Here is a 25,638-nt window from a genome sequence, read left to right on the forward strand (position 1 = left end):
AAATTCTGCCGATTTTCAGCAGTTTTTGATTCGCATCTACAGCAGATTTCACCCATTCATTTTGAAAGGGAAAATTCTGTTGAGGATCTATGTCAAAATCCATATTGAGGACAACAACACATGAGCGTATGCTCAACTACGCTAGCCGCTACGGTGCATAATTGAGCATGAACTGGGGCTTTGGTTTTTTTGGGGGCCATTAAAACTCTGCGCCATAGCGAGCAATTTGGAACAAAACAGCGGGAAGATAAGTCCTGCCCCATCTTTCTGAACTACATGTAAAAACAATAGGGCAAGTCCTATCTAGAGCCTTGTGTGCAGCAGAAATGCAGTCCTAAGCTCTCGCTCATGACCTGAAGGTTGCAAGTTCAATCCCCACGTGGTTCAGGTAACCAGCTCAAGGTCGACTCCATTCTTCCGAGGTCGGTAAAATGAGTACCCAGCTTGGTGGGGGGTAACAAATAAATTACCTGAAAGGGCTGCGGAATGAGTTAGCGCTATACAAATAACAAGATTTATTTTCATTTTTCTCGCCCATACTATTAACAGATGAGAATCCCGCTAGTGAAAACAAAAGCATTGAAATCAATGGTATTGTTTTGTCCCGTTATAGGACTGTGATTATTACAGCCTGAGGGCTTATTCAGATGACCGTATATCAGCTGGGTTTTCACGGTGTCCTCGTCTGCAGGGGGGGAAGGATGGAAGAGCTAGGAGCAGGAACTGAGCTTCCGCCCCCTCTCCACCCCTTGCCACTATTTGCCATAGGAGGGGGCGGGACAGGGGCGCAGCGAAGTGATGCCACTTAGCTCCGCCCCAATCCCAGCCCTCCCATTGAAAATAGTGCAGAGGGGCGGAGAGGGGGCGGGAGCTCAGTTCCTGCTCCTGGCTCTTCCACCCCCCCCCACAGACAAGGACACCGTAAATCGGCTCAGTGTGAAAACGCAGCCGATATACAGTCATCTGAATAAGCCCTCAATCACACTCATCTAAAGGAGCCCAAAACAAATAAGTATGATACACTGCGGGAAATTCCCGCGCCCATGACGCAGAGAGTAGAACCTGTTGATCTCAATGGGTTCATTCTCAGTTTCTTTTTTTGCATCTTTTTTTTTTGCGGTCACCAGTTTGCACACCACAGAGCCCCATTGAGGTCTGTGGGAGGTGCGCATATACGCACATCTGCCTGCGCGGGTATGTGTTAAACACAGTGCATACCCGTGATCACCGGCCCCTCGCTAGGCAAATTAGCCTTTTAAATCAGGGTGGGGTGATTCCCCCAACCATGTGAACAAGAGGTTCCAGTGCAAATACTTGCACGAGCGCTAAATATGCTCATTCACTGCACAAAAAATTGCACAGGTGCGAGTATTTTACGTTACGCGCTCATCTGTCGAAGCTTAAACAGATAGGCGTGTTTTAATCTGGTTTGCGGGCTTATTTAGACGACCGTATATCAGCTCGGTTTTCAGGGCAAGCCGATATACAGTGTCCTTGTCTGCAGGGGGGAGGATGGAAGAGCCAGGAGCAGGAACTGAGCTCCCGCCCATTCCCCGCCCCCTGCCACTATTTGCAATGGGAGGGGCGGGGCGGGGGCAGAGCTAAGCATCAGTACTAGTGGAAAGGGGCAGAGAGGGGGCGGGAGCTCAGTTCCTGCTCCTGGCTCTTCCATCCTCCTCCCCCTGCAGACAATGACACCGTATATCGGCTCGGCGTGAAAACCCAGACAATATACGGGCGTCTGAAATAGCCCTGGGGCTGTGAAAATCACAGGTGCATAACGGGACAAAGCGAGACCAATGATTTCAATTGTTTCATTTGCATTAGCATCGGGATTCTCGTGCATTTATACTACACGCGCAAAAGATACAGGGCTGGTCCTATCTTCCTGTTTTTTCTTTTAAACTCGTGTGCAGATTTTAAATAGTCTGAGGGGGAAAAAAAACGGTTTATGCGCTAAAACGCTCTGTAATGGCGAGCGTATCAGCGCATGCATCACTTTGTTTTTGCCCTAATGGTGTGGATTTTGGAGCGATTTTTATTGCACGTTTTCCACTACTCCATTTCAGCTATGTGTGAATATACGCTTATGACATAAATACCTGTAGAGTAATTGGAGACATATAATTGCCGTTAGAACTGCACGTTGTCTTATTATATTACAGTTTGAGTGCGCTGGTGAAATCCACAGAAAATGGTAATGGGGTAACGTTCCGCTCAGGAGCTGATGTGAGCATGGATATTGGGGTGTCCGGATTTGGTGCAGAGTCTTCTATAGACAGAGCTATGCAAATGGTGAGTTTGCAAGGAAAATAGTAGCTATATAATGATTTGCTAGGACTGCCTCTGCGCATTTGTCCAACGGCCTGCAGTATGAGCGGTAGGTCTTGTTTGGTGCAATGTGATAGTTTTTATGCACTTTTTTCTTTTATATAGAGGACTTTAAAGCGACCGTCAAACAAAGATGGACACACCAACTTCTCTGACTACCTGATACACACTGTACATTAATATGGATCATTAGTCTAAGGCACTACACCTGCTTTGATTGACCAGTGGTGCCCATGTGAGCAGTGCTGGCCAGTCACAGCAGCATGTAGTGTCTTAGACACTGTGCATTAATATGCATTGGTAGTCTATCAGGTGGCCAGAGAAGCAGTGTGGCCATTTTTGTTTATCCAGGACTGGATGGTCATTTTAATTAATATGTTAAAGAGGTTGACCAGTTGTCGAACAATTTTTAAGTATAGCTGCAGATGTGTTAAAAAAAACAAAGACCGCTGTACTTACCTGTCCTCTCCCTGCTGATGCAGCTCTGCAGCCCCGCACTCCTCCCGGTCTTTGTTCAGGGATGGCTAGCACCTGACTACCATTCAGAGGCCGCAATGGTCTAGTGCCATTCTTCTAGCATCATGGCTCCCAGCATCTGAGTAATGATTAGAGATGAGCGAACGTACACATCCGAGCTTGATGCTCGGGCGAATATTAGGGTGTTCGGGATGCTCGTTACTCGTAACGAGTACCACGCGATGTTCGGGTTACTTTCAGTTTCCTCTCTGAGACGTTAGCGCGCTTTTCTGGCCAATTGAAAGACAGGGAAGGCATTACAACTTCCCCCTGTGATGTTCCAGCCCTATACCACCCCCCTGCTGTGAGTGGCTGGGGAGATCAGATGTCACCGGAGTATAAAAGTCGGCCCCTCCCGCGGCTCGCCACAGATGCCTTGTGAGATAGCTGAGGGACAGTGCTATAGTGTTGGAGCTGCTGTACAGAGAGCGTTAGGAGTTCGTGTAGGCTTCAAGAACCCCAACGGTCCTTCTTAGGGCCACATCTAACAGTGTGCAGTACTGTGGAGGCTGCTGTTAGCAGTGTTGCACATTTTTTTTTTTTCCAAATCGGCCGTGCAGAGCATTACGCTCTGCAGTAATACTACAGGGACAGAATTGTGTAGGCAGGGCTAGAAGACATATTTTATTGATTGAATATACGCAGTGGGCCTTTCCTTTAAAAAAAAAAGGGCAAAAATTCTATTTGGCCTGCAGGCTTGCGCCAATTTATTTCCTGGCTGGGAAATCACCGCTCTGCTGCAGTTAATAACACTGCAGTTCTGTGACACACAGCAGGGCCACACAACACATTAATTGATTGAATATAGTCAGTGGGCCTTTCCTTTTAAAAAAAAAGGGCAAAAAAATTCTATTTGGCCTGCCTCTGACAGTCCTCAGCGTTCTGGGTACGTGTGTGCTGGGTGGAGTACTTAAACAAAAATCATACGCAGCCAGCTAAGTTTACCAGCAGGCTTGTGCCAATTTATTTCCTGGCTGGGAAATCACCGCTCTGCTGCAGTTAATAACAGTGCAAGACTGCAGTTCTGTGACACACTGCAGGGCCACAACACATTTATTATTGATTGAATATAGGCAGTGGGCCTTTCCTTTAAAAAAAAAGGGCAAAAAAATTCTATTTGGCCTGCAGGCTTGCGCCAATTTATTTCCTGGCTGGGAAATCACCGCTCTGCTGCAGTTAATAACAGTGCAAGACTGCAGTTCTGTGACACACTGCAGGGCCACAACACATTTATTATTGATTGAATATAGGCAGTGGGCCTTTCCTTTAAAAAAAAAAGGGAAAAAATTCTATTTGGCCTGCAGGCTTGCGCCAATTTATTTCCTGGCTGGGAAATCAAATCACTGGTAATACAGCATGCTGAGGGGTAGGGGTAGGCCTAGAGGACGTGGACGCGGCCGAGGACGCGGAGGGCCAAGTGAGGGTGTGGGCACAGGCCGAACTCCTGATCCAGGTGTATCGCAGCCGACTGCTGCGCGATTAGGAGAGAGGCACGTTTCTGGCGTCCCCACATTCATCACACAATTAATGGGTCCACGCGGGAGACCTTTATTAGAAAATGAGCAGTGTGAGCAGGTCCTGTCGTGGATGGCAGAAAGTGCTTCGAGCAACCTATCATCCACCCACAGTTCTGCGCCGTCCACTGCTGCAAATCCGAATCCTCTGTCTGCTGCTCCTCCTTCCTCCCAGCCTCCTCACTCCACTACAATGACACATGCTCAGGAGCGGGAAGACTCCCAGGAACGGTTCTCGGGCCCCTGCTCAGATTGGGCAGCAATGGTTCCTCTCCCACCAGAGGAGTTTATCGTCACTGATGCCCAACCATTGGAAAGTTCCCGGGGTCCGGGGGATGAGGCTGGGGACTTCCGGCAACTGTCTCAAGACCTTTCAGTGGGTGAGGAGGACGATGACGATGAGACACAGTTGTCTATCGGTGAGGTAGTAGTAAGGGCAGTAAGTCCGAGGGAGGAGCGCACAGAGGATTCTGAGGAAGAGCAGCAGGACGATGAGGTGATTGACCCCACCTGGTTTGCAACGCCTACTCAGGACAGGTCTTCAGAGGGGGAGGCAAGGGCAGCAGCAGGGCAGGTTGCAAGAGGCAGTGCGGTGGCCAGGGGTAGAGGCAGGGCCAGACCGAATAATCCACCAACTGTTTCCCAAAGCGCCCCCTCGCGCCATGCCACCCTGCAGAGGCCGAGGTGCTCAAAGGTCTGGCAGTTTTTCACTGAGAGTGCAGACGACCGACGAACAGTGGTGTGCAACCTTTGTCGCGCCAAGATCAGCCGGGGAGCCACCACCAACAGCCTCACCACCACCAGCATGCGCAGACATATGATGGCCAAGCACCCCACAAGGTGGGACGAAGGCCGTTCACCGCTTCCGGTTTGCACCGCTGCCTCTCCCCCTGTGCCCCAACCTGCCACTGAGATCCAACCCCGCTCTGAGGACACAGGCACTACCGTCTCCTGGCCTGCACCCACACCCTCACCTCCGCTGTCCTCGGCCCAATCCACCAATGTCTCGCACCGTCCAGCCGTTGCTAGCGCAAGTGTTTGAGCGCAAGCGCAAGTACGCCGCCACGCACCTGCACGCTCAAGCGTTAACAGTCCACATAGCCAAATTTATCAGCCTTGAGATGCTGCCTTATAGGGTTGTGGAAACGGAGTCCTTCAAAAGTATGATGGCGGCGGTGGCCCAGCGCTACTCAGTTCCCAGTCGCCACTACTTTTCCCGATGTGCCGTCCCAGCCCTGCACGACCACGTCTCCCGCAACATTGTACGCGCCCTCACCAACGTGGTTACTGCCAAGGTCCACTTAACAACGGACACGTGGACAAGCACAGGCGGGCAGGGCCACTACATCTCCCTGACGGCACATTGGGTGAATTTAGTGGAGGCTGGGACAGAGTCAGAGCCTGGGACCGCTCACGTCCTACCTACCCCCAGAATTGCGGGCCCCAGCTCGGTGGTGGTATCTTCGGCGGTGTATGCTTCCTCCACTAAAGCACCCTCCTCCTCCTCCTCCTCCGCAACCTCTGTCTCGCAATCTAGATGTGTCAGCAGCAGCAGGACGTTGCCAGCAGTTGGTGTCGCGCGGCGTGGCAGCACAGCGGTGGGCAAGCGTCAGCAGGCCGTGCTGAAACTACTCAGCTTAGGAGATAAGAGGCACACGGCCCGCGAACTGCTGCGGGGTCTAACTGAGCAGACCGACCGTTGGCTTGCGCCGCTGAGCCTCCAACCGGGCATGGTCGTGTGTGACAACGGCCATAACCTGGTGGCGGCTCTGCAGCTCGGCAGCCTCACGCACGTGCCATGCCTGGCCCACGTCTTTAATTTGGTGGTTCAGCGCTTTCTGAAAAGCTACCCACGCTTGTCAGACCTGCTCGTAAAGGTGTGCCGACTCTGCGCACATTTCCGCAAGTCCCACACGGACGCTGCCACCCTGCAACATCGGTTTAATCTGCCAGTGCACCGACTGCTGTGCGACGTGCCCACACGGTGGAACTCTACGCTCCACATGTTGGCCAGGCTCTATGAGCAGCGTAGAGCTATAGTGGAATACCAACTCCAACATGGGCGGCGCAGTGGGAGTCAGCCTCCTCAATTATTTTCAGAAGAGTGGGCCTGGTTGGCAGACATCTGCCAGGTCCTTGGAAAGTTTGATGAGTCTACCCAGGTGGTGAGCGGCGATGCTGCAATCATTAGCGTCACCATTCCTCTGCTATGCCTCTTGAGAAGTTCCCTGCAAAGCATAAAGGCAGATGCTTTGCGCTCGGAAACGGAGGCGGGGGAAGACAGTATGTCGCTGGATAGTCAGAGCACCCTCCTGTCTATTTCTCAGCGCGTTGAGGAGGAGGAGGAGGAGCATGAGGAGGATGAGGAGGAGGGGGAAGAGACAGCTTGGCCCACTGCTGACGGTACCCATGCTGCTTGCCTGTCATCCTTTCAGCGTGTATGGCCTGAGGAGGAGGAGGATCCTGAAAGTGATCTTCCTAGTGAAGACAGCCATGTGTTGCGTACAGGGACCCTGGCACACATGGCTGACTTCATGTTAGGATGCCTTTCTCGTGACCCTCGCGTTGCACGCATTCTGGCCACTACGGATTACTGGGTGTACACACTGCTCGACCCACGGTATAAGGAGAACCGTTCCACTCTCATTCCCGAAGAGGAAAGGGGTTCGAGAGTGTTGCTATACCACAGGACCCTGGCGGACAAGCTGATGGTAAAATTCCCATCCGACAGCGCTAGTGGCAGAAGGCGCAGTTCCGAGGGCCAGGTAGCAGGGGAGGTGCGGAGATCGAGCAGTATGTACAGCACAGGCAGTGCAACACTCTTTAAGGCCCTGGACAGCTTTATGGCTCCCCACCAAGACTGTGTCACCGCTCCCCAGTCAAGGCTGAGTTGGCGGGAGCACTGTAAAAGGATGGTGAGGGAGTACGTAGCCGATCGCACGACCGTCCTCCGTGACGCCTCTGCCACCTACAACTACTGGGTGTCGAAGCTGGACACGTGGCCTGAACTCGCGCTGTATGCCCTGGAGGTGCTTGCTTGTCCTGCGGCTAGCGTCCTGTCAGAGAGGTGTTTAGTGCGGCTGGGGGAATCATCACAGATAAGCGTACCCGCCTGTCAACCGACAGTGCCGACAGGCTTACACTCATCAAGATGAACAAAGCCTGGATTTCCCCAGACTTCTCTTCTCCACCAGCGGACAGCAGCGATACCTAAGCAATACATAGGCTGCACCCGCGGATGGAAGCATCGTTCTCTCTCACCATCCAAAACGGGGACATTTCTGCTTCATCAATCTGTGTATAATATTCCTCCTCCTCCTCCTGCTCCTCCTCCTGAAACCTCACGTAATCACGCCGAACGGACAATTTTTCTTAGGGCCGCAAGGCTCACTCATATAATTTTTCTAAACAATTTTTATACGTTTCAATGCTCTTAAAAGCATTGAAACTTTAACTTGAACCAATTTTTCGGTCAACTGGGCTGCCTCCAGGCCTAGTTACCACTTAAGCCACATTAACCAAAGCGATTAATGGGTTTCACCTGCCATCTTGGTTGGGCATGGCCAATTTTTTCTGAGGTACATTAGTACTGTTGGTACACCAATTTTTTTGGGCCCTCACCTACAGTGTAATCATAGTAATTTCTATGTTCTTCGCCTGCACTCATGGTACAGAAAGGTGTGTGGGGTTGGCCTACACTTTAGCTACATAAATGTAACTGGGGCCTTGTCTATACTGCAGCTACTGAAATGTGAAAGAGACTGTTATCTCCCTAAACTGCTGCAATGGGAATGTTACTGGGGCCTGTCTTGAGTGCTACTATTACTGAAATGGAACTAAGACTGCGCTTCCCCTATACTGCTGCTAGTGATATGTTAGTGGGGCCTGTCCCTAATGCTACCGCTGAAATGTTAATAATTCTGGGCTCTGCCTATACCGCTACTAATGGTATGTCACTGGGGTGTGGAAACAGAGGCTTCACAAAGACATGATGGCGGCGAGGCCATTTCCCACCAACGCTGTTACTGTTAAGGTGCATATAACCACGGACACGTGTAGAGGACACATAGTGCCTCCAAAACATCCCCCTCCTCCTCCAACAATGAAAACATTCTTGGCAAATACCTTTGCATTGGTCCGTCTGGTGGCAGTCCAAGAATTTCACCTTTAACGACACAACAAGAGAGCACCACCACCATCCCCCCGCCACGGCTCACTTAATCCTGGCCACATTCCGAAAACCAACTACATAAAACCGCGCTACTAGGTCCGCAGTCACCACCACATTACCACCAACGAGGTTACTGTTAAGGTACATATTACCAGTCTGACTGGGGCATGCAGTGTGGGCCGAAGCCCACCTGTATTGTATCTGACGTTAGCTCTGCTGAGTAGGGCACTGCAATGGGATATATTTATGTACCGCCGGTGGGTTCCAGGGAGCCACCCATGCTGTAGGTGCACACGGAGTTTAACCTACATCTGTCCACTTGTAAAGAACCCCAGTCTGACTGGGGCATGCAGTGTGGGCCGAAGCCCACCTGCATTAACCACGACATTACCTCAGCTGTGATGGGCAATGCAATGGGATTTATTTATGTACCACCGGTGGGTTCCAGGGAGCCACCCATGCTGTAGGTGCACACGGAGTTTAACCTACATCTGTCCACTTGTAAAGAACCCCAGTCAGACTGGGGCATGCAGTGTGGGCCGAAGCCCACCTGTATTAAGCACAACATTACCTCAGCTGTGATGGGCAATGCAATGGGATATTTTTATGTACCGCCGGTGGGTTCCAGGGAGCCACCCATGCTGTGGATGCACACGGAATTCCCATTGCGGAGTTGTACCTGCCTGTGACTATTTATAAAAAACCGCGGTCTGACTGGGCCATGCAGACACCTTGACAGAATGAATAGTGTGTGGCACATAGGTTCCCCATTGCTATGCCCACGTGTGCAGCTCCAGATGGAGGTGGCACAGGATTGGATTTCTCATTGCTTCTGTACAGCATTGTGGACTATCGGCCCACCCCTTTTATGGGGGGGTCGCTGCCTAGCCAAGCCAACCCTCTGCAGTGTGTGCCTGCTTTTCCTGTGGCAGACGCACTTATAAATAGACATGAGGGTGGCGTGGCATGAGGGCAGCTGAAGGCTGGGCAGGGACAATTTGGTGTACGCTGTGGACACTGTCGTGCAGGGGGGGGGGGTTGGGCAGCATGTAACCCAGGAGAAGTGCCAGCGGAGTGTCATGCAGGCAGTGATTGTGCTTTGTTGGAGGTAGTGTGGTGCTTAGCAAAGGTATGCCATGCTAATGAGGGCTTTTCAGAAGTAAAAGTTGTTGGGAGGGGGGGGGGGGGCCCACTCTTGCCGGTATTGTGGCTTAATAGTGGGACCTGTGAACTTGAGATGCAGCCCAACATGTAGCCCCTCGCCTGCCCTATCCGTTGCTGTGTCGTTCCCATCACTTTCTTGAATTGCCCAGATTTTCACACATGAAAACCTTAGCGAGCATCGGCGAAATACAAAAATGCTCGGGTCGCCCATTGACTTCAATGGGGTTCGTTACTCGAAACAAACCCTCGAGCATCGCGATAATTTTGTCCCGAGTAACGAGCACCCGAGCATTTTGGTGCTCGCTCATCTCTAGTAATGATGCCAGGACCCTGGTGGTAGCCATTCCTAAATAAAGACTCAGAGAACGCAGTGCTGCAGTGTTGGATCCCCGGAGGAGAGGACGGGTAAGTATTACTGCTTTTGCTATTTCAACACATCTACAGCTATACTTGAAAAAAATGGTGACGACCGGACAACCCCCCTTAATAATTGCTCAGCAGAAATATTTTTTTTAATGTGGTTAATTTGGTAATTACTGTATACTGCATAGTGGTTGATACATAATTACTATTATTGTTTTTTTAGAATGAAACGTTCACAATGGATGCTGGGAAGGAGCCAATTACATATGAAAATCCTATGTACTCAAACGCCGGGGAAGGTGGAGTCAGTGTGGTGAACATCAGCCAGCCGCCAGATGTAAGACGCCTGGTGCTCTCCTGACAGATTATAATGTATACTGGAGACAAGTTGACTAGTGGGAACTTAGACCTAGAAGGAGATGGGCGAAGTCTGTAGAGCTAAAAAAAATAATAGAAGCCATACTCCTTGCAATGTCTTCATTTATTGACCTGAGCAAAGAATGGCTATGAGTGTCTCTTGCGATGGAGGACCCAGCTCGTCCATGCATAACACAGACAGATCATTGATTCAGTAGACATTGTGCAAATAAGGGAGATGGAATGTTACCTCTGCAGCACCACCTATTGGTAGGCAGCATTCCTTCAAGCCAGTGTTAGACTCCTTATACAAGCCTTGTAACATTTTTACAAGGCTTGTATAAAGAGTCTAACATTGAATTGAAGGAATGCTGTCTTCTAATAAGTGGGTCTGCAGAGGTATCATTCCATCTCCCTTATTTGCATATTACCCGGAGGAGCATGAATGGCCTTATAAGTCTCCTGACCTAATTAAGTGACCTAATTAAAAGAAAAATGTTTGGTGCCATGTAAAGGCCTTTTTGCATAAGTGCCCAACAGCTGTTCTAGCAATGATTGCTCTTGTGCCTTCACACAGGAGTGATCATCGTTAGTAAATGAAGGCGGAGTGGACTGAAGATCGTTCCAGCAAGCCACCTCCATTCACAGTAAACAGGCAGTCGTTCATAGATGAATGACTGCCTGTTTAGACAGAATGATGTAGGTCCAAATTAACAATGATTTTTAGGTCAGCATGAAAGACCCTATCAGCGATTTATCTATTTAGGACCAAGCACCATAAATTTATCATACTTACTCCTGGGCTTTAATCTCAGCTGACAGTAAAAATATGGCAGGGGATTAAAGCTCCTGCTTCTGCAATCAAGCAGAAACAGGTCAGGTTGTCAGCTGTTAGTCACAGCTGAAAACTCTCAAGGAGAAGGCAGCAGTTTTTAACCCTTTCTGCCTTCTCCTTTCTTTAGTATACAGCACTCAATGAAAGCTATGTACTAACAAGTGAAAGTGGAAGTGCTTCTTCCACTACGCAAGCCTGTGGGTCATGTAAACACTGGGATTCCCTGGATAGCAGAGCTGCAGGTCCTAGAAGACCCTGAATAGCTATGCAAGTGACTAATGTCACTACAGGGGATGTTTTTCCCTGTAACTGAGGCTCCTATAAATGCACCAGCTACAGTGGAAAAGTGTGTAATAAAAAAAAACATGTGAATATCCCCCAGAGGTCTTATATGACATCATGGGTACATAGTAAAAAAAATAATTACATAAATAAGTAAAACAAAATTACAGAATTAAACAAAAATATATACATAAAAAAGAAAATAACCCAAAGCCGACCCAACCAAAACCATCTCTGTATGCGCCCTGTAATGCAAAACCATATATATTATATATCAAAACATCTGAAACAAAATGAGGAACTCGTTCCTATGCTTTATTTTCCCGTAAATGTACTAATTTAAAAAAAATATATACATTTTTTAAAAATCATTTTTTAGCTTTTTTATCCCCTATAAAACTAAAACACAAAACAAAAAAAGTCAGTGAAAAAAAGGTATAAAAAAATAACCCTATATGTCATGGGAAAAAAATGCAGCAAAAATAATTTTGGTAGCTGAAGGAAAAAAATAGGGCACCACATCCTTAAAAAGTGTCTGGTCCATAAGGTACATAACAGCCTGGTCCTTAACGGGTTAACTGCACATATGAGCTGAATTTATTCAGAGGACCGCCCGCTATTCCCTGAATAAATTCCTTTTGTTCTGACAGCTGAGAACAGCTGATACAACGCAATTAGCTGTTATCAGCACTCCCAGAGCAGAACACAGCGTGCCGTCCGTCTTATCAGCTGTTCCGCTCAACGACGGATTTCAAGCCAAACTGAAAACCATCGTTCAGCAGAAAGCTGAAAGATGGGCACATTTACACGCAACGATTATCGCTCAATATATGGCATTTGAGCGAATTTTGAGTGATAATCGTTGTGTCTTAATAAGCCTTTAGGCGTTAGTCTAATAAAGACACCTAAGTAGTTTGGAAAGCTTGCTGTAACATCACTTCTTTTTGTTAACCATTGAAAAGTATATCTACAAGATTACTTTGTTTCTCTTGCTGAGAACAATCACACAGTGAACTGATTGATGATGACAGTAAAGTATTATCCTTCCTTTCATATTTCCAGGTGACTGACATAAGTAGTGGACAAAAAACAGATAACTTTGAAAATCCACTGTATTCTGTTGACACCCCACAAGCCTCAGCAAGCACAGAACCACTTCAGGTTGAGGTATGCTACAATTATTTCTATTTAGACATTGACACTGTAAAATATTGCTTAGTAGAAATGAGATTGTCCTAACTCAAAATAACGTCATCTCAGTTGATTACTGGTGGAGGATGCGGGCAACCACATATCAACTTTGCAGAGCCTTCTGGAGGGGCATAAGCAGTCGGTATGTGACAGGGGCTCTGTGAAACAGTGGTGATAGACTGTCAGAGTTTCTGGTCTGTCTAAAAGGAATGTATGCCTCCTTTTCATGTGCAGCATGAATGTCAAATCACTGTGAGAGAAAGAAGCAAATAGAGGGTGAACACGTTGTACTTTATTACACTCTGGAACCCACATTGTATTTTTTCTGAGAAACAGGCCTGTTCCTAACACCTAAGTGAAAATATATGGACTTCAAAGTGGCATCAAGGTGGACCGCATTTCCCTTCAATCTATTAGTAGACAGATGTGGATCCACCTTGCCACACACTGATATGGCGTTAGGCTGTCTGAGGACACAGCACCTGGGAAACCCTGGTTTTTACCCTTGACACTTCCAAGTGGTATATGCTCTTTGCTGTGGGGTCCCCAAGCCATTACATGCACAGATAGAACCAGTCATGTGGTTGCTGATGCTGCACACGGTTGAGGTGCAGTATGTGATGGTTGAACAGGTGCTTATCCAGAAACATAGTAAAGGTCAGGGCTGTTGGCACAGTATCAATAGCATAGTCTAGGCAGAAGGTCAGGGCAGGCTGTGAGCAATAATGAAGTTCAGCAAACAGAGCCAATGTCAGGGAGCACCAAAGTCAGAATTTTCAGGAGTCAGGGCCGGAATACAGAACTAACAGGTGCTTTGTCACAATGGCTAATGAGACCAACTGCTTAGGCATCCACCCTATGGTGTGGATGCCTAATACAGGAGGTGTAGGTACAGGATTGAAAGGGAACAGATTTAGCGAGCATGCTGGCCCTTAAGGAAATGGGGTGGGAGTGTGCACAACCCCTACGATCAGAAAGCTGGGAGTGAGCAGAAGAGTGAGAGTAGTGTGCAAATCGTGGATGACAACAGCGCCCAACCACAACCACAGCAGCAAGTGAGTGGGGTGGGCAGCGGTGGCGCTCTGTGATTTAATCATTCTCATTGGGCTACTGACCACAATACCATTTGTACTGTCCATATAGTTGCCCTCAATGGAATATCCAATATGTCTAGTGAATCTATCGGTATTAAAAAAATATATGCTTCCTATGTTGGCATCATAAATGCCTTTTGTCTAGTAGCATCGGGCAAATACTAGTCACTGGCTTTGTCTGTTGTGTCTATTATGTTCCTGACCAATTTCTCTAAAGCCCGTCATTACCTCTATTATTTTGATGACTTGAGGCCTGCAGCAGCACACAAGACGCTCTTCTTTTGAAAGTCACTTCTGTCAGAGGATTGTGTTTTTCTACCAGACGCTTCTGTCCGCCAATGTACAATGACACCGTATTCATCTCATGTTTCTCAGCAGGAATCAAAGTGGAGTTTCTTTAAACGGAAGATTAAACAAAGCACAAACTTTGAAAATCCAATCTATGCGGAGGTGAGTAAAGGTGTCCTCCTGAGAACATTGTCGAGATAAATGGAGAAGTGCAGAATTATTTATAAACACAGGAAAAATCGATCTCAAGAGCCAAAATTCAGGTCTAGCACATTTTAAGGTGGTATATAAAGAAGACCTAGGCCCTCTGTACAGCATATCTCTCATTAATGGATGTGAGCCTCAACCAACAATTGTTCTATGTGTATTTACAAACAAAAAAAACAAATATTAGTTGTTAAAATATTAAAGGAGAAACTTTTATCCAAGGAGAAACTTTTTTCTCTAACCAGTTCAGAGTGGTGGAAAAACATGGAAAAAGTCATACTTTTTTCCCTGGAGCTCTATCGCTCCCATTGCCCAGCCTCCTGCTGCTCTTCAGTGCCTGCTGCAGTGTGCTAGTGATGAGACCACCAACACCAGGGACATGTGACTTCTGCAGCCAATCACCAGCTCACTTTGAGTGATTAGCTACAGCGGTCAGGAAGTTGAAGATCAGTGGAGAACAAGGAACCTGTAAAACAGGAGTTGTGGGGGGATTGGGGGAGTCCAGCTTTTTTATGTCTTTTCACCAGTTTGAGATGGTTTAAAGCATGTTTTTTCCCCCGAACTCCTTAAAACCATTTCTGATATACAATACTTTTCTATAAGGAAACATTGTATCTTATCAAGGTAGATGGACATTAGATAGATGGATGTAATGTTAATGCTTGTGTAGTAAATGCGTGTTCACAATTAGAATTGGGCCAAGCTACTCTGGCTAGTAACACTTAGGACCACAGGTTTTCACCCTTTAACCGCTCCAAACGGGATGTAGTCTTTAATTGCTATGAATATCTAGGATGTGTCACCAGAGTAGCCATTCACTGGTGGCTTGTTTGACTTTGTTGGCCATGTGTGCCAAGAGTCAGTACCAGGAGGTCAAAGGGAATATCAGAGCCAAAGGATTGATAAGAATCACAGTCAGGTACAGTGTAGGGTCAGAACCACAAAACTATGAGGTACAACACGACAGGCGAATGGGAATGGGGGCAAATCAAAGGTCAAATTCAGGTATCAGCAGAAGAGGGTAGTCTACAAACACAGAAGACAGATAATGGCACAGGAGACAGATAATGGCACAGGAGACAGATAATGGCAGAATGAGGGCACACTAGGTAGAACGATTCAATAATTGGCAAAGACAGATGGGATGGAGACATTTAAATAGAGCTCTGAGCACTCTTGTAGGCTGCTGAAGAGGTACGTTGATTACTCTGCTGACCTGTTAATCGGGCTCAGCCAGCAGACCAGGCAAAACCCATATGGGGCAGATTTTGATATGGATATTTACATGGATCTGTAGCAGATTTCACTCTCTTGATTGAGAAGGGTTTTGCTGTAGATTTTTCACTGCAGAAAATCTGCACCAATTCCACTATGTGTGAACATACCCTTACAACTGTGTGCTCTGCTTATATAACTTTCTCAGCAAGTTTACGAATGCCACGTCTGACGTCCAGTGATGGCATCAGACACTGAGGATCTTTGTGGGCATGCATGATATAGTTATGATATTTATCTATCTCTCTTATATCTCATATCTATTTATCTATCTATTTTATATCTATTTATCTCATATCTATCTATCTATCTATCTATCTATCTATCTATCTGATATCTATTTACTATCTATCTTATATCTATTTGTCTCATATCTATCTGAGATCTATCTATCTCATATCTGTCTGTCTCTCATATCTATCTCTGATCTATCTATCTCCTATCTATTTCAGATCTATCATATATCTATCTATCTATCTCTCATATCTATCTATCAATCCCATATCTATCTGCCTATGTATGTATGTATCTATCAATTTCATATCTATCTCAGATCTATCTCATATCTATTTATTTATCTATCTATCTATCTCAGATCTTTCTATCAAACCCATATCTATCTATCTATCTATCTCATATCTATTTATCTATCTATCTCCTATTTCTCTCTCTCTCTAGCTAGCTATTTTATATCTATATCTCATATCTATCTGTCTGTCTATCTATTTATCTCATATCTATCTGTCTATCTATCTCAGATCTATCTCATATCTATCATCTATCATCTATCTATCTATCTACCAATCTATCTCCTATCTACCAATTAGAGATGAGCGAACGTGTTCTTCCGAGCTTGATATTCGTGCGAATATTAGGGTGTTCGTGATGTTCGTTATTAGTAACGAACACCATGCGGTGTTCGGGTTACTTTCACTTCCTTCCCTGAGACGTTAGCGCGCTTTTCTGGCCAATTGAAAGACAGGGAAGGCATTACAACTTCCCCCTGTGACGTTCAAGCCCTATACCACCCCCCTGCAGTGAGTGGCTGGGAAGATCAGGTGTCCGCCGAATATAAAAGTCGGCCCCTCCCGCGGCTCGCCTCAGATGCCGTGTGAGTTAGATGAGGGACAGTGCTGTTTGTACCGGAGCTGCTGTAGGGAAAGAATTGGTAGTTAGTGTAGGCTTCAAGACCCCCCAAAGGTCCTTATTAGGGCCACTGATAGCTGTGTGTTGGCTGCTGTTAGCAGTGGCAATTTTTTTTTTCTCAAAATCGCCTCTGCAGAGCGTTGCACCCGGCATTAGGGACAGAAGTGCTGCATAGGCAGGGAGAGTGTTAGGAGTGAGTGTAGCCTTCAAGAACCTCAACGGTCCTTTCTAGGGCCATATTTAACCGTGTGCAGTACTGTGCTGGCTGCTGTTAGCTGTGCTGCATTTTTTTTTTACTTCTCAAAATCGCCTCTGCAGAGCATTGCACCCTCCATTGATACTGCAGGGAAAGAATTGTGTAGGCAGGGCCACACAGTTATAATAATAACACAGTTATTATTCATTGAATATACGCAGTGCTGCCTTTTGGTGGAAAAAAACGGAAAATATTTCTATTTGTCCTGCCTCTGTCCGTCCTAAGGGCGGTGGACACGTGTCGGCTGCATGTGCAACCTTTAAAAATCAGACGCACCCAGCTACGGTTTACTGCTGGCTTCGCCATTTGCTTTCCTTAATTGGGAAAAAAAATACCTGCTCTGCCACAGTTAATAACTCTGCTACCCTCACGTTCTGTGACACATTAGCAGGGCCACAGCACAGTTATTAAACTTCTCATGTTCATTGAATATATGCAGTGCTGCCTTTTGGTGGAAAAAAACGGAAAATATTTCTATTTGTCCTGCCTCTGTCCGTCCTAACGCCGGTGGACACGTGTCGGCTGCGTGTGCAACCTTTAAAAATCAGACGCACCCAGCTACGGTTTACTGCTGGCTTCGCCATTTGCTTTCCTTAATTGGGAAAAAAAATACCTGCTCTGCCAGAGTTAATAACTCTGCTACCCTCACGTTCTGTGACACATTAGCAGGGACACAGCACAGTTATTAAACTTCTCATGTTCATTGAATATACGCAGTGCTGCCTTTTGGTGCAAAAAAACTGAAAATATTTCTATTTGTCCTGCCTCTGTCCGTCCTAAGGGCGGTGGACACGTGTCGGCTGCGTGTGCAACCTTTAAAAATCAGACGCACCCAGCTACGGTTTACTGCTGGCTTCGCCATTTGCTTTCCTTAATTGGGAAAAAAAATACCTGCTCTGCCAGAGTTAATAACTCTGCTACCCTCACGTTCTGTGACACATTAGCAGGGACACAGCACAGTTATTAAACTTCTCATGTTCATTGAATATACGCAGTGCTGCCTTTTGGTGCAAAAAAACGGAAAATATTTCTATTTGTCCTGCCTCTGTCCGTCCTAAGGGCGGTGGACACGTGTCGGCTGCGTGTGCAACCTTTAAAAATCAGACGCACCCAGCTACGGTTTACTGCTGGCTTCGCCATTTGCTTTCCTTAATTGGGAAAAAAAATACCTGCTCTGCCACAGTTAATAACTCTGCTACCCTCACGTTCTGTGACACATTAGCAGGAAAACAGCACAGTTATTAAACTTAGATTATACATTCACTAGAGGCAGTGGGGCCTTTCGTTTTCAAAAAAGGGAAAAAATTATATTTGGCCTGCAGTCTTGCGCCAATTTATTAGCTGCCTGTGAAATCAAATCACTGGTAATACAGCATGCTGAGGGGTAGGGGTAGGCCTAGAGGACGTGGACGCGGCCGAGGACGCGGAGGGCCAAGTCAGGGTGTGGGCACAGGCCGAGCTCCTGATCCAGGTGTGTCGCAGCCGACTGCTGCGCGATTAGGAGAGAGGCACGTTTCTGGCGTCCCCACATTCATCGCCCAATTAATGGGTCCACGCGGGAGACGGTTATTAGAAAATGAGCAGTGTGAGCAGGTCCTGTCCTGGATGGCAGAAAGTGCTTCGAGCAACCTATCGTCAACCCACAGTTCTGCGCCGTCCACTGCTGCAAATCCGAATCCTCTGTCTGCTGCTCCTCCTTCCTCCCAGCCTCCTCACTCCACTACAATGACACCTGCTCAGGAGCGGGAACACTCCCAGGAACTGTTCTCGGGCCCCTGCTTAGATTGGGCAGCAGCGGTTCCTCTCCCACCAGAGGAGTTTATCGTCACTGATGCCCAACCATTCGAAAGTTCCCGGGGTCCGGGGGAAGAGGCTGGGGACTTCCGCCAACTGTCTCAACAACTTTCTGTGGGTGAGGAGGACGATGACGATCAGACACAGTTGTCTTGCAGTGAGGTAGTAGTAAGGGCAGTAAGTCCGAGGGAGCAGCGCACAGAGGATTCGGAGGAAGAGCAGCAGGACGATGAGGTGACTGACCCCACCTGGTGTGCAACGCTTACTCAGGAGGACAGGTCTTCAGAGGGGGAGTCAAGGGCATCAGCAGGGCAGGTTGCAAGAGGCAGTGCGGTGGCCAGGGGTAGAGGCAGGGCCAGACCGAATAATCCACCAAGTGTTTCCCAAAGCGCCCCCTCGCGCCATGCCACCCTGCAGAGGCCGAGGTGCTCTAAGGTCTGGCAGTTTTTCACAGAGACGCCTGACGACCGACGAACAGTGGTGTGCAACCTTTGTCGCGCAAAGCTCAGCCGGGGAGCCAACACCAACAGCCTCACCACCACCACCATGCGCAGACATATGATGGCCAAGCACCCCACAAGGTGGAACGAAGGCCGTTCAGCGCCTCCGGTTTGCACCCCTGCCTCTCCCCCTGTGCCCCAACCTGCCACTGAGATGCAACCCCCCTCTCAGGACACAGGCACTACCGTCTCCTGGCCTGCACCCACACCCTCACCTCCGCTGTCCTCGGCCCCATCCAGCAGTGTAGTTCAGCGCACCGTCCAGCCGTCGCTTGCGCAACTGTTGGAGCGCAAGCGCAAGTACGCCACCACGCACCCGCACGCTCAAACGTTAACCGTCCGCATAGCAAAATTCATCAGCCTTGAGATGCTGCCGTATAGGGTTGTGGAAACGGAGTCCTTCAAAAGTATCATGGAGGCGGCGGCCCCGCGCTACTCAGTTCCCAGTCGCCACTACTTTTCCCGATGTGCCGTCCCAGCCCTGCACGACCACGTCTCCCGCAACATTGTACGCGCCCTCACCAACGCGGTTACTGCCACGGTCCACTTAACAACGGACACGTGGACAAGCACAGGCGGGCAGGGCCACTACATCTCCCTGACGGCACATTGGGTGAATTTAGTGGAGGCTGGGACAGAGTCAGAGCCCGGGACCGCTCACGTCCTACCCACCCCCAGAATTGCGGGCCCCAGCTCGGTGGTGGTATCTGCGGAGGTGTATGCTTCCTCCACTAAAGCACCCTCCTCCTCCTCCTCCTCCTCTGTCTCGCAATCAAGATGTGTTAGCAGCAGCATGTCGCCAGCAGTCGGTGTCGCGCGGTGTGGCAGCACAGCGGTGGGCAAGCGTCAGCAGGCCGTGCTGAAACTACTCAGCTTAGGCGATAAGAGGCACACGGCCCACGAACTGCTGCAGGGTCTGACACAGCAGACCGACCGCTAGCTTGCGCCGCTGAGCCTCCAACCGGGCATGGTCGTGTGTGACAACGGCCGTAACCTGGTGGCGGCTCTGCAGCTCGGCAGCCTCACGCACGTGCCATGCCTGGCCCACGTCTTTAATTTGATGGTTCAGCGGTTTCTGAAAAGCTACCCACGCTTGTCAGACCTGCTCGTAAAGGCGCGCCGGCTCTGCGCACATTTCCGCAAGTCCCACACGGACGCTGCCACCCTGCAACATCACTTTAAGCTGCCAGTGCACCGACTGCTGTGCGACGTGCCCACACGGTGGAACTCTATGCTCCACATGTTGGCCAGGCTCTATGAACAGCGTAGAGCTATAGTCGAATACCAACTCCAACATGGGCGGCGCAGTGGGAGTCAGCCTCCTCAATTCCTTTCAGAAGAGTGGGCCTGGTTGGCAGACATCTGCCATGTCCTTGGTAATTTTGAGGAGTCTACCCAGGTGGTGAGCGGCGATGCTACAATCATTAGCGTCACCATTCCTCTGCTATGCATCTTGAGAAATTCCCTGCAAACCATAAAGGCAGCTGCTTTGCGCTCGAAAACGGGGGCGGGGGAAGACAGTATGCCGCTGGATAGTCAGGGCACCCTCCTGTCTATTTCTCAGCGCGTACAGGAGGAGGAGGAGGAGCATGAGGAGGAGGGGGAAGAGACAGCTTGGCCCGCTGCTGACGGTACACCGGCTGATTGCCTGTCATCCTTTCAGCGTGTATGGCCTGAGGAGGAGGAGGAGGAGGATCCTGAAAGTGATCTTCCTAGTGAAGACAGCCATGTGTTGCGTACAGGTACCCTGGCACACATGGCTGACTTCATGTTAGGATGCCTTTCTCGTGACCCTCGCGTTGCACGCATTCTGGCCACGACGGATTACTGGGTGTACACACTGCTCGATCCACGGTATAAGGAGAACCTGCCCACTCTGATTCCCGAAGAGGAAAGGGGTTCGAGAGTGTTGCTATACCACAGGACCCTTGCGGACAAGCTGATGGTAAAATTCCCAGCCGACAGCGTTAGTGGCAGAAGGCGCAGTACCGAGGGCAAGGTAGCAGGGGATGTGCGTAGATCGAGCAGCATGTACATCCCAGGCAGTGCAACAGTCTTTAAGGGCCTGGACAGCTTTATGGCTCCCCACCAAGACTGTGTCACCGCTCCCCAGTCAAGGCTGAGTCGGCGGGAGCACTGTAAAAGGATGGTGAGGGAGTACGTAGCGGATCGCACGACCGTTTTCCGTGACGCCTCTGCCACCTACAACTACTGGGTGTCGAAGCTGGACACGTGGCCTGAACTAGCGCTGTATGCCCTGGAGGTGCTTGCTTGTCCTGCGGCTAGCGTCTTGTCGGAGAGGGTGTTTAGTGCGGCTGGGGGAATCATCACAGATAAGCGTACCCGCCTGTCAACCGACAGTGCCGACAGGCTAACACTCATCAAGATGAACAAAGGCTGGATTTCCCCAGACTTCTGTTCTCCACCAGCGGACAGCAGCGATACCTAAGCAATACGTAGGCTGCACCCGCGGATGGAAGCTACGTTCTCTCTCACCATCCAAAACGGGGACATTTCTGCTTCATCAATCTGTGTCTAATATTCCTCCTCCTCCTCCTGCTCCTCCTCCTGAAACCTCACGTAATCACGCTGAACGGGCAATTTTTCTTAGGGCCACAAGGCTCACTCAAATAATTTTTCTGAACAATTTTTATAAGTTTCAATGCGCTTAAAAGCGTTGGAACTTTAACTTGAACCAATTTTTCGTTACACTGGGCTGCCTCCAGGCCTAGTTACCACTTAAGCCACATTAATCAAAGCGATTAATGGGTTTCACCTGCCCTCTTGGCTGGCCATGGCCAATTTTTCTGATGTACATTAGTACTGTTGATACAGCAATTTTTGTGGGCCCTCGCCTACAGTGTAATCAAATTAATTTTTAGCCCACCTGCATTAAGCGCGACATTACTACCTCAGCTGTGTTGGGCAATGCAATGGGATATTTCTATGTACCGCCGGTGGCTTCCTGGCACCCACCCATGCTGTGGGTCCACAGGGAATTATAAATGCATCTGTTTCCACTTATAAAGAAACCCAGTCTGACTGGGGCATGCAGTGTGGGCCGAAACCCACCTGCATTAACCCTTTCCAGTCCACTGGCTGACCTGTAAAGACATTAGGGTTTAAGGCTGTACAGCTCCGTTGTTGGTAGACGTCCGTCGGGGTTCTCTTACTGTATATTGCCAGCCTCTCTGCTGTCGGAGCCTATCCTACGTGTCAGCTCATGCAGTACTGGCTTTAGCCAGCATATAGCGCCGTTGTATAATGGCAGAAAAAGAGTAAGCCCCCTAGGAAAACCATATACAAATTGGATTGGAAAGGGTTAAGCACAACATTACTACCTCAGCTGTGTTGGGCAATGCAATGGGATATTTCTGTGTACCGCCGGTGGCTTCCTGGCACCCACCCATGCTGTAGGTGCACACGGAGTTTTTACTACATCTGTACACTTATAAAGAACCCCAGTCAGACTGGGGCATGCAGTGTGGGCCGAAGCCCACCTGCATTAAGCACGACATTACTACCTCAGCTGTGTTGGGCAATGCAATGGGATATTTCTGTGTACCGCCGGTGGGTTCCAGGGAGCCACCCATGCTGTGGGTCGACAGGGACTTCACAATAGGGAGTTGTACCTGCCTGTGTCTATGAATTAAAAAGCCCGGTCTGACTGGGGCATGCAGACACCTTGACAGAATGAATAGTGTGTGGCACATAGGTTCCCCATTGCTATGCCCACGTGTGCAGCTCCTGATGGAGGTGGCACAGGATTATATTTCTCATTGCTTCTGTACAGCATTGTGGGCTATCGCTCCGCCACTTTTAAAGAGGGTCGCTGCCTAGCCGTGCCAACCTCTGCAGTGTGTGCCTGCGGTCCCTCGTCATGGCAGACGCACTTCTAAATAGACATGAGCGTGGTGTGGCATGAGGGCAGCTGAAGGCTGCCCAGGGACACTTTGGTGTGCGCTGTGGGGGGGAGGGGGGGCGGTTGGGCAGCATGTAACCCAGGAGAAGTGTCAGTGGAGTGTCATGCAGGCAGTGATTGTGCTTTGTTGGAGGTAGTGTGGTGCTTAGCAAAGGTATGCCATGCTAATGAGGGCTTTTCAGAAGTAAAAGTTGTTGGGAGGGGGGGGGGGCCCACTCTTGCCGGTATTGTGGCTTAATAGTGGGACCTGTGAACTTGAGATGCAGCCCAACATGTAGCCCCTCGCCTGCCCTATCCGTTGCTGTGTCGTTCCCATCACTTTCTTGAATTGCCCAGATTTTCACACATGAAAACCTTAGCGAGCATCGGCGAAATACAAAAATGCTCTGGTCGCCCATTGACTTCAATGGGGTTCGTTGTTCGAAACGAACCCTCGAACATCGCGGGAAGTTCGTTCCGAATAACGAACACCCGAACATTTTGGTGTTCGCTCATCTCTACTACCAATCTATCTCCTATCTACCAATCTATCTCCTATCTATCAATCTCCGATGTATCTATCTATCTATCTCCTATCTATCAATCTCCGATCTATCTATCTATCTCCAATCTGTCTCTCTATCTGTGTCTGCCTGCCTGTCTATCTATCTATCTATCTCCTATCTGTCTCTCTGTCTGTGTCTGCCTGTCTGCCTATCTATCTATTTCTCATATCTATCTATCTGAGATCTATCTATCTCAGATCTCTATATCTATGTATCTATCTGCCTATCTATGTATCTGTCTGTCTCTATCTATCTATCTCCGATCTATCTCAGATCTATCTATCATATCTATTTATCTACCTATCTCAGATCTACCTATCTTATATCTATTTATCTCATATCTATCTCATATCTATCTCAGATCTATCACCTACTTTCAGTCCATAATCTCAGTTTATAGGGCAAAAAGTAGGTGAGAGATTCCCTTTATATCATACCATAATCGTACTTACTGTACTTCATTGTTCCAGATGGAAAAAGACCAACAAAATGAAGGCGAGGAAGACCCATCCCCCTTTACTGCTCCACCGCCCCTCCCGAAACATTCTCAGAAAAAGGAACCGCAACATTTGTCGTTCTCCCCCACGGAGGACACTTTCATCGACACTGCCAATCTCGTTAGGGAAGACTCAGATGTATAACCAGTTCTTCATCTAGGAATCCCGAAATTTCAGACACTCTTGCACATATTTTTGTATCGGTCAAGAACATCCACGTCATTATAAAGTATTCTCTTTTTAGCCTCTAGGTGGAGACTTTTTTTTGCCTTTTTTAAAAAAAAATGCCAATTGCTATTTTTATGAAGAATTATCACAATGTACTATATGTATATCTTTGCACTGAGACTGACTGAAAATAATATAAATATTTTGTATATTTGTAAATTTTGGAGAGAAATTATTGTCATTGATATGTGAAAACTTTTGGAATAGTATAAAATAATTAAAGGCACATTAGTAATTTGTAATACGTCACACAGAGGAATGCATTAATATGTACAGGGGCCGCGATTAACACCAACGTTTTTTTTAAATTGTACAGCTGTTTATACAAACGTCTATTGAGAAAACTATCTTTATAGAGCTACATGAAGAATTTATATATTTGTGTATTTGTTCAGTTGCATATATTTTCTGGTACCGGCTTGTAGACGAGTTTTATTTTAGTCTACGTACTATGCAAAATGTGGAACAATCAGACGTCAATAAAAAAATTAAATATTAATGATGTATTGTGGAATGTATTGCATGCATTTTTGTGGCGATCAGAAATGATCTCTCCTATTGGTTGATCGACACCAGCTGACCCGAGTCCTGTAGAACGGATTAGGCTGGGTTCGCATGTTGCAGCTGCAACTGCATGTTGATGCGGTTATCAAAATAACTGCAGCTAAAAGCAGTTTGATTGCTAGAGTGTCACACGGGTGGAATCCACATTGAGTACTTCAGTGCAGATATTGCCTCATAAACTGCTGCCACGGATTTCTGCTGCAGGCATATGCTTTTATGTCCACATACCCAAACGCAGATTTAGCCCTTTTCATTGGGCATAAATGCATTGTCAAGAAGTGACATGCAGGGGAGGGCTGGGCTAGGGGACAGGCATGAGCACCCCAAGCTGGTCACTTAAGAAATATTTCAGGCCGCCCAGCTCATGGCTCTGAGTTTCGCTGTGGCCGCGGCTAGGGATGATCCCACAGCTGCTGCCCTGCTGTGACCTATGCCTGGTGTGGAGAGTATTTTTAAGGGAATATCCAACTTTGTAAAATTGATGGCCTATCCTAAGTATCAGCTGATTGGTGGGTCCGCAGAGCTTGGGACAACCCTGTAGTACTCACAACTAGAGATGAGTGAGTATACTCACTAAGGCACATTACTCGAGCGAGTA

The 25,638-nt window shown here is 48.1% G+C and overlaps 1 protein-coding gene across 1 annotated transcript in view; it reads left to right on the plus strand.

Annotated features, from left to right (window-relative positions):
* Positions 1-24,945, plus strand: part of LRP2 (LDL receptor related protein 2) — a 211,957-nt gene extending 187,012 nt beyond the window's left edge. Inside the window, exons 76-80 of the mRNA XM_066577806.1 lie at positions 2,166-2,295; positions 10,283-10,396; positions 12,596-12,694; positions 14,194-14,268; positions 24,222-24,945. Of these exons, the coding sequence (XP_066433903.1) occupies positions 2,166-2,295; positions 10,283-10,396; positions 12,596-12,694; positions 14,194-14,268; positions 24,222-24,392 (589 nt within the window). The 3' untranslated portion in view covers positions 24,393-24,945. The remainder of the gene's footprint in view (positions 1-2,165; positions 2,296-10,282; positions 10,397-12,595; positions 12,695-14,193; positions 14,269-24,221) is intronic.
* Positions 24,946-25,638: the final 693 nt, after the last annotated feature.

Source organism: Eleutherodactylus coqui, chromosome 8, assembly GCF_035609145.1.
Source record: "Eleutherodactylus coqui strain aEleCoq1 chromosome 8, aEleCoq1.hap1, whole genome shotgun sequence".
Classification (NCBI taxonomy): domain Eukaryota; kingdom Metazoa; phylum Chordata; class Amphibia; order Anura; family Eleutherodactylidae; genus Eleutherodactylus; species Eleutherodactylus coqui.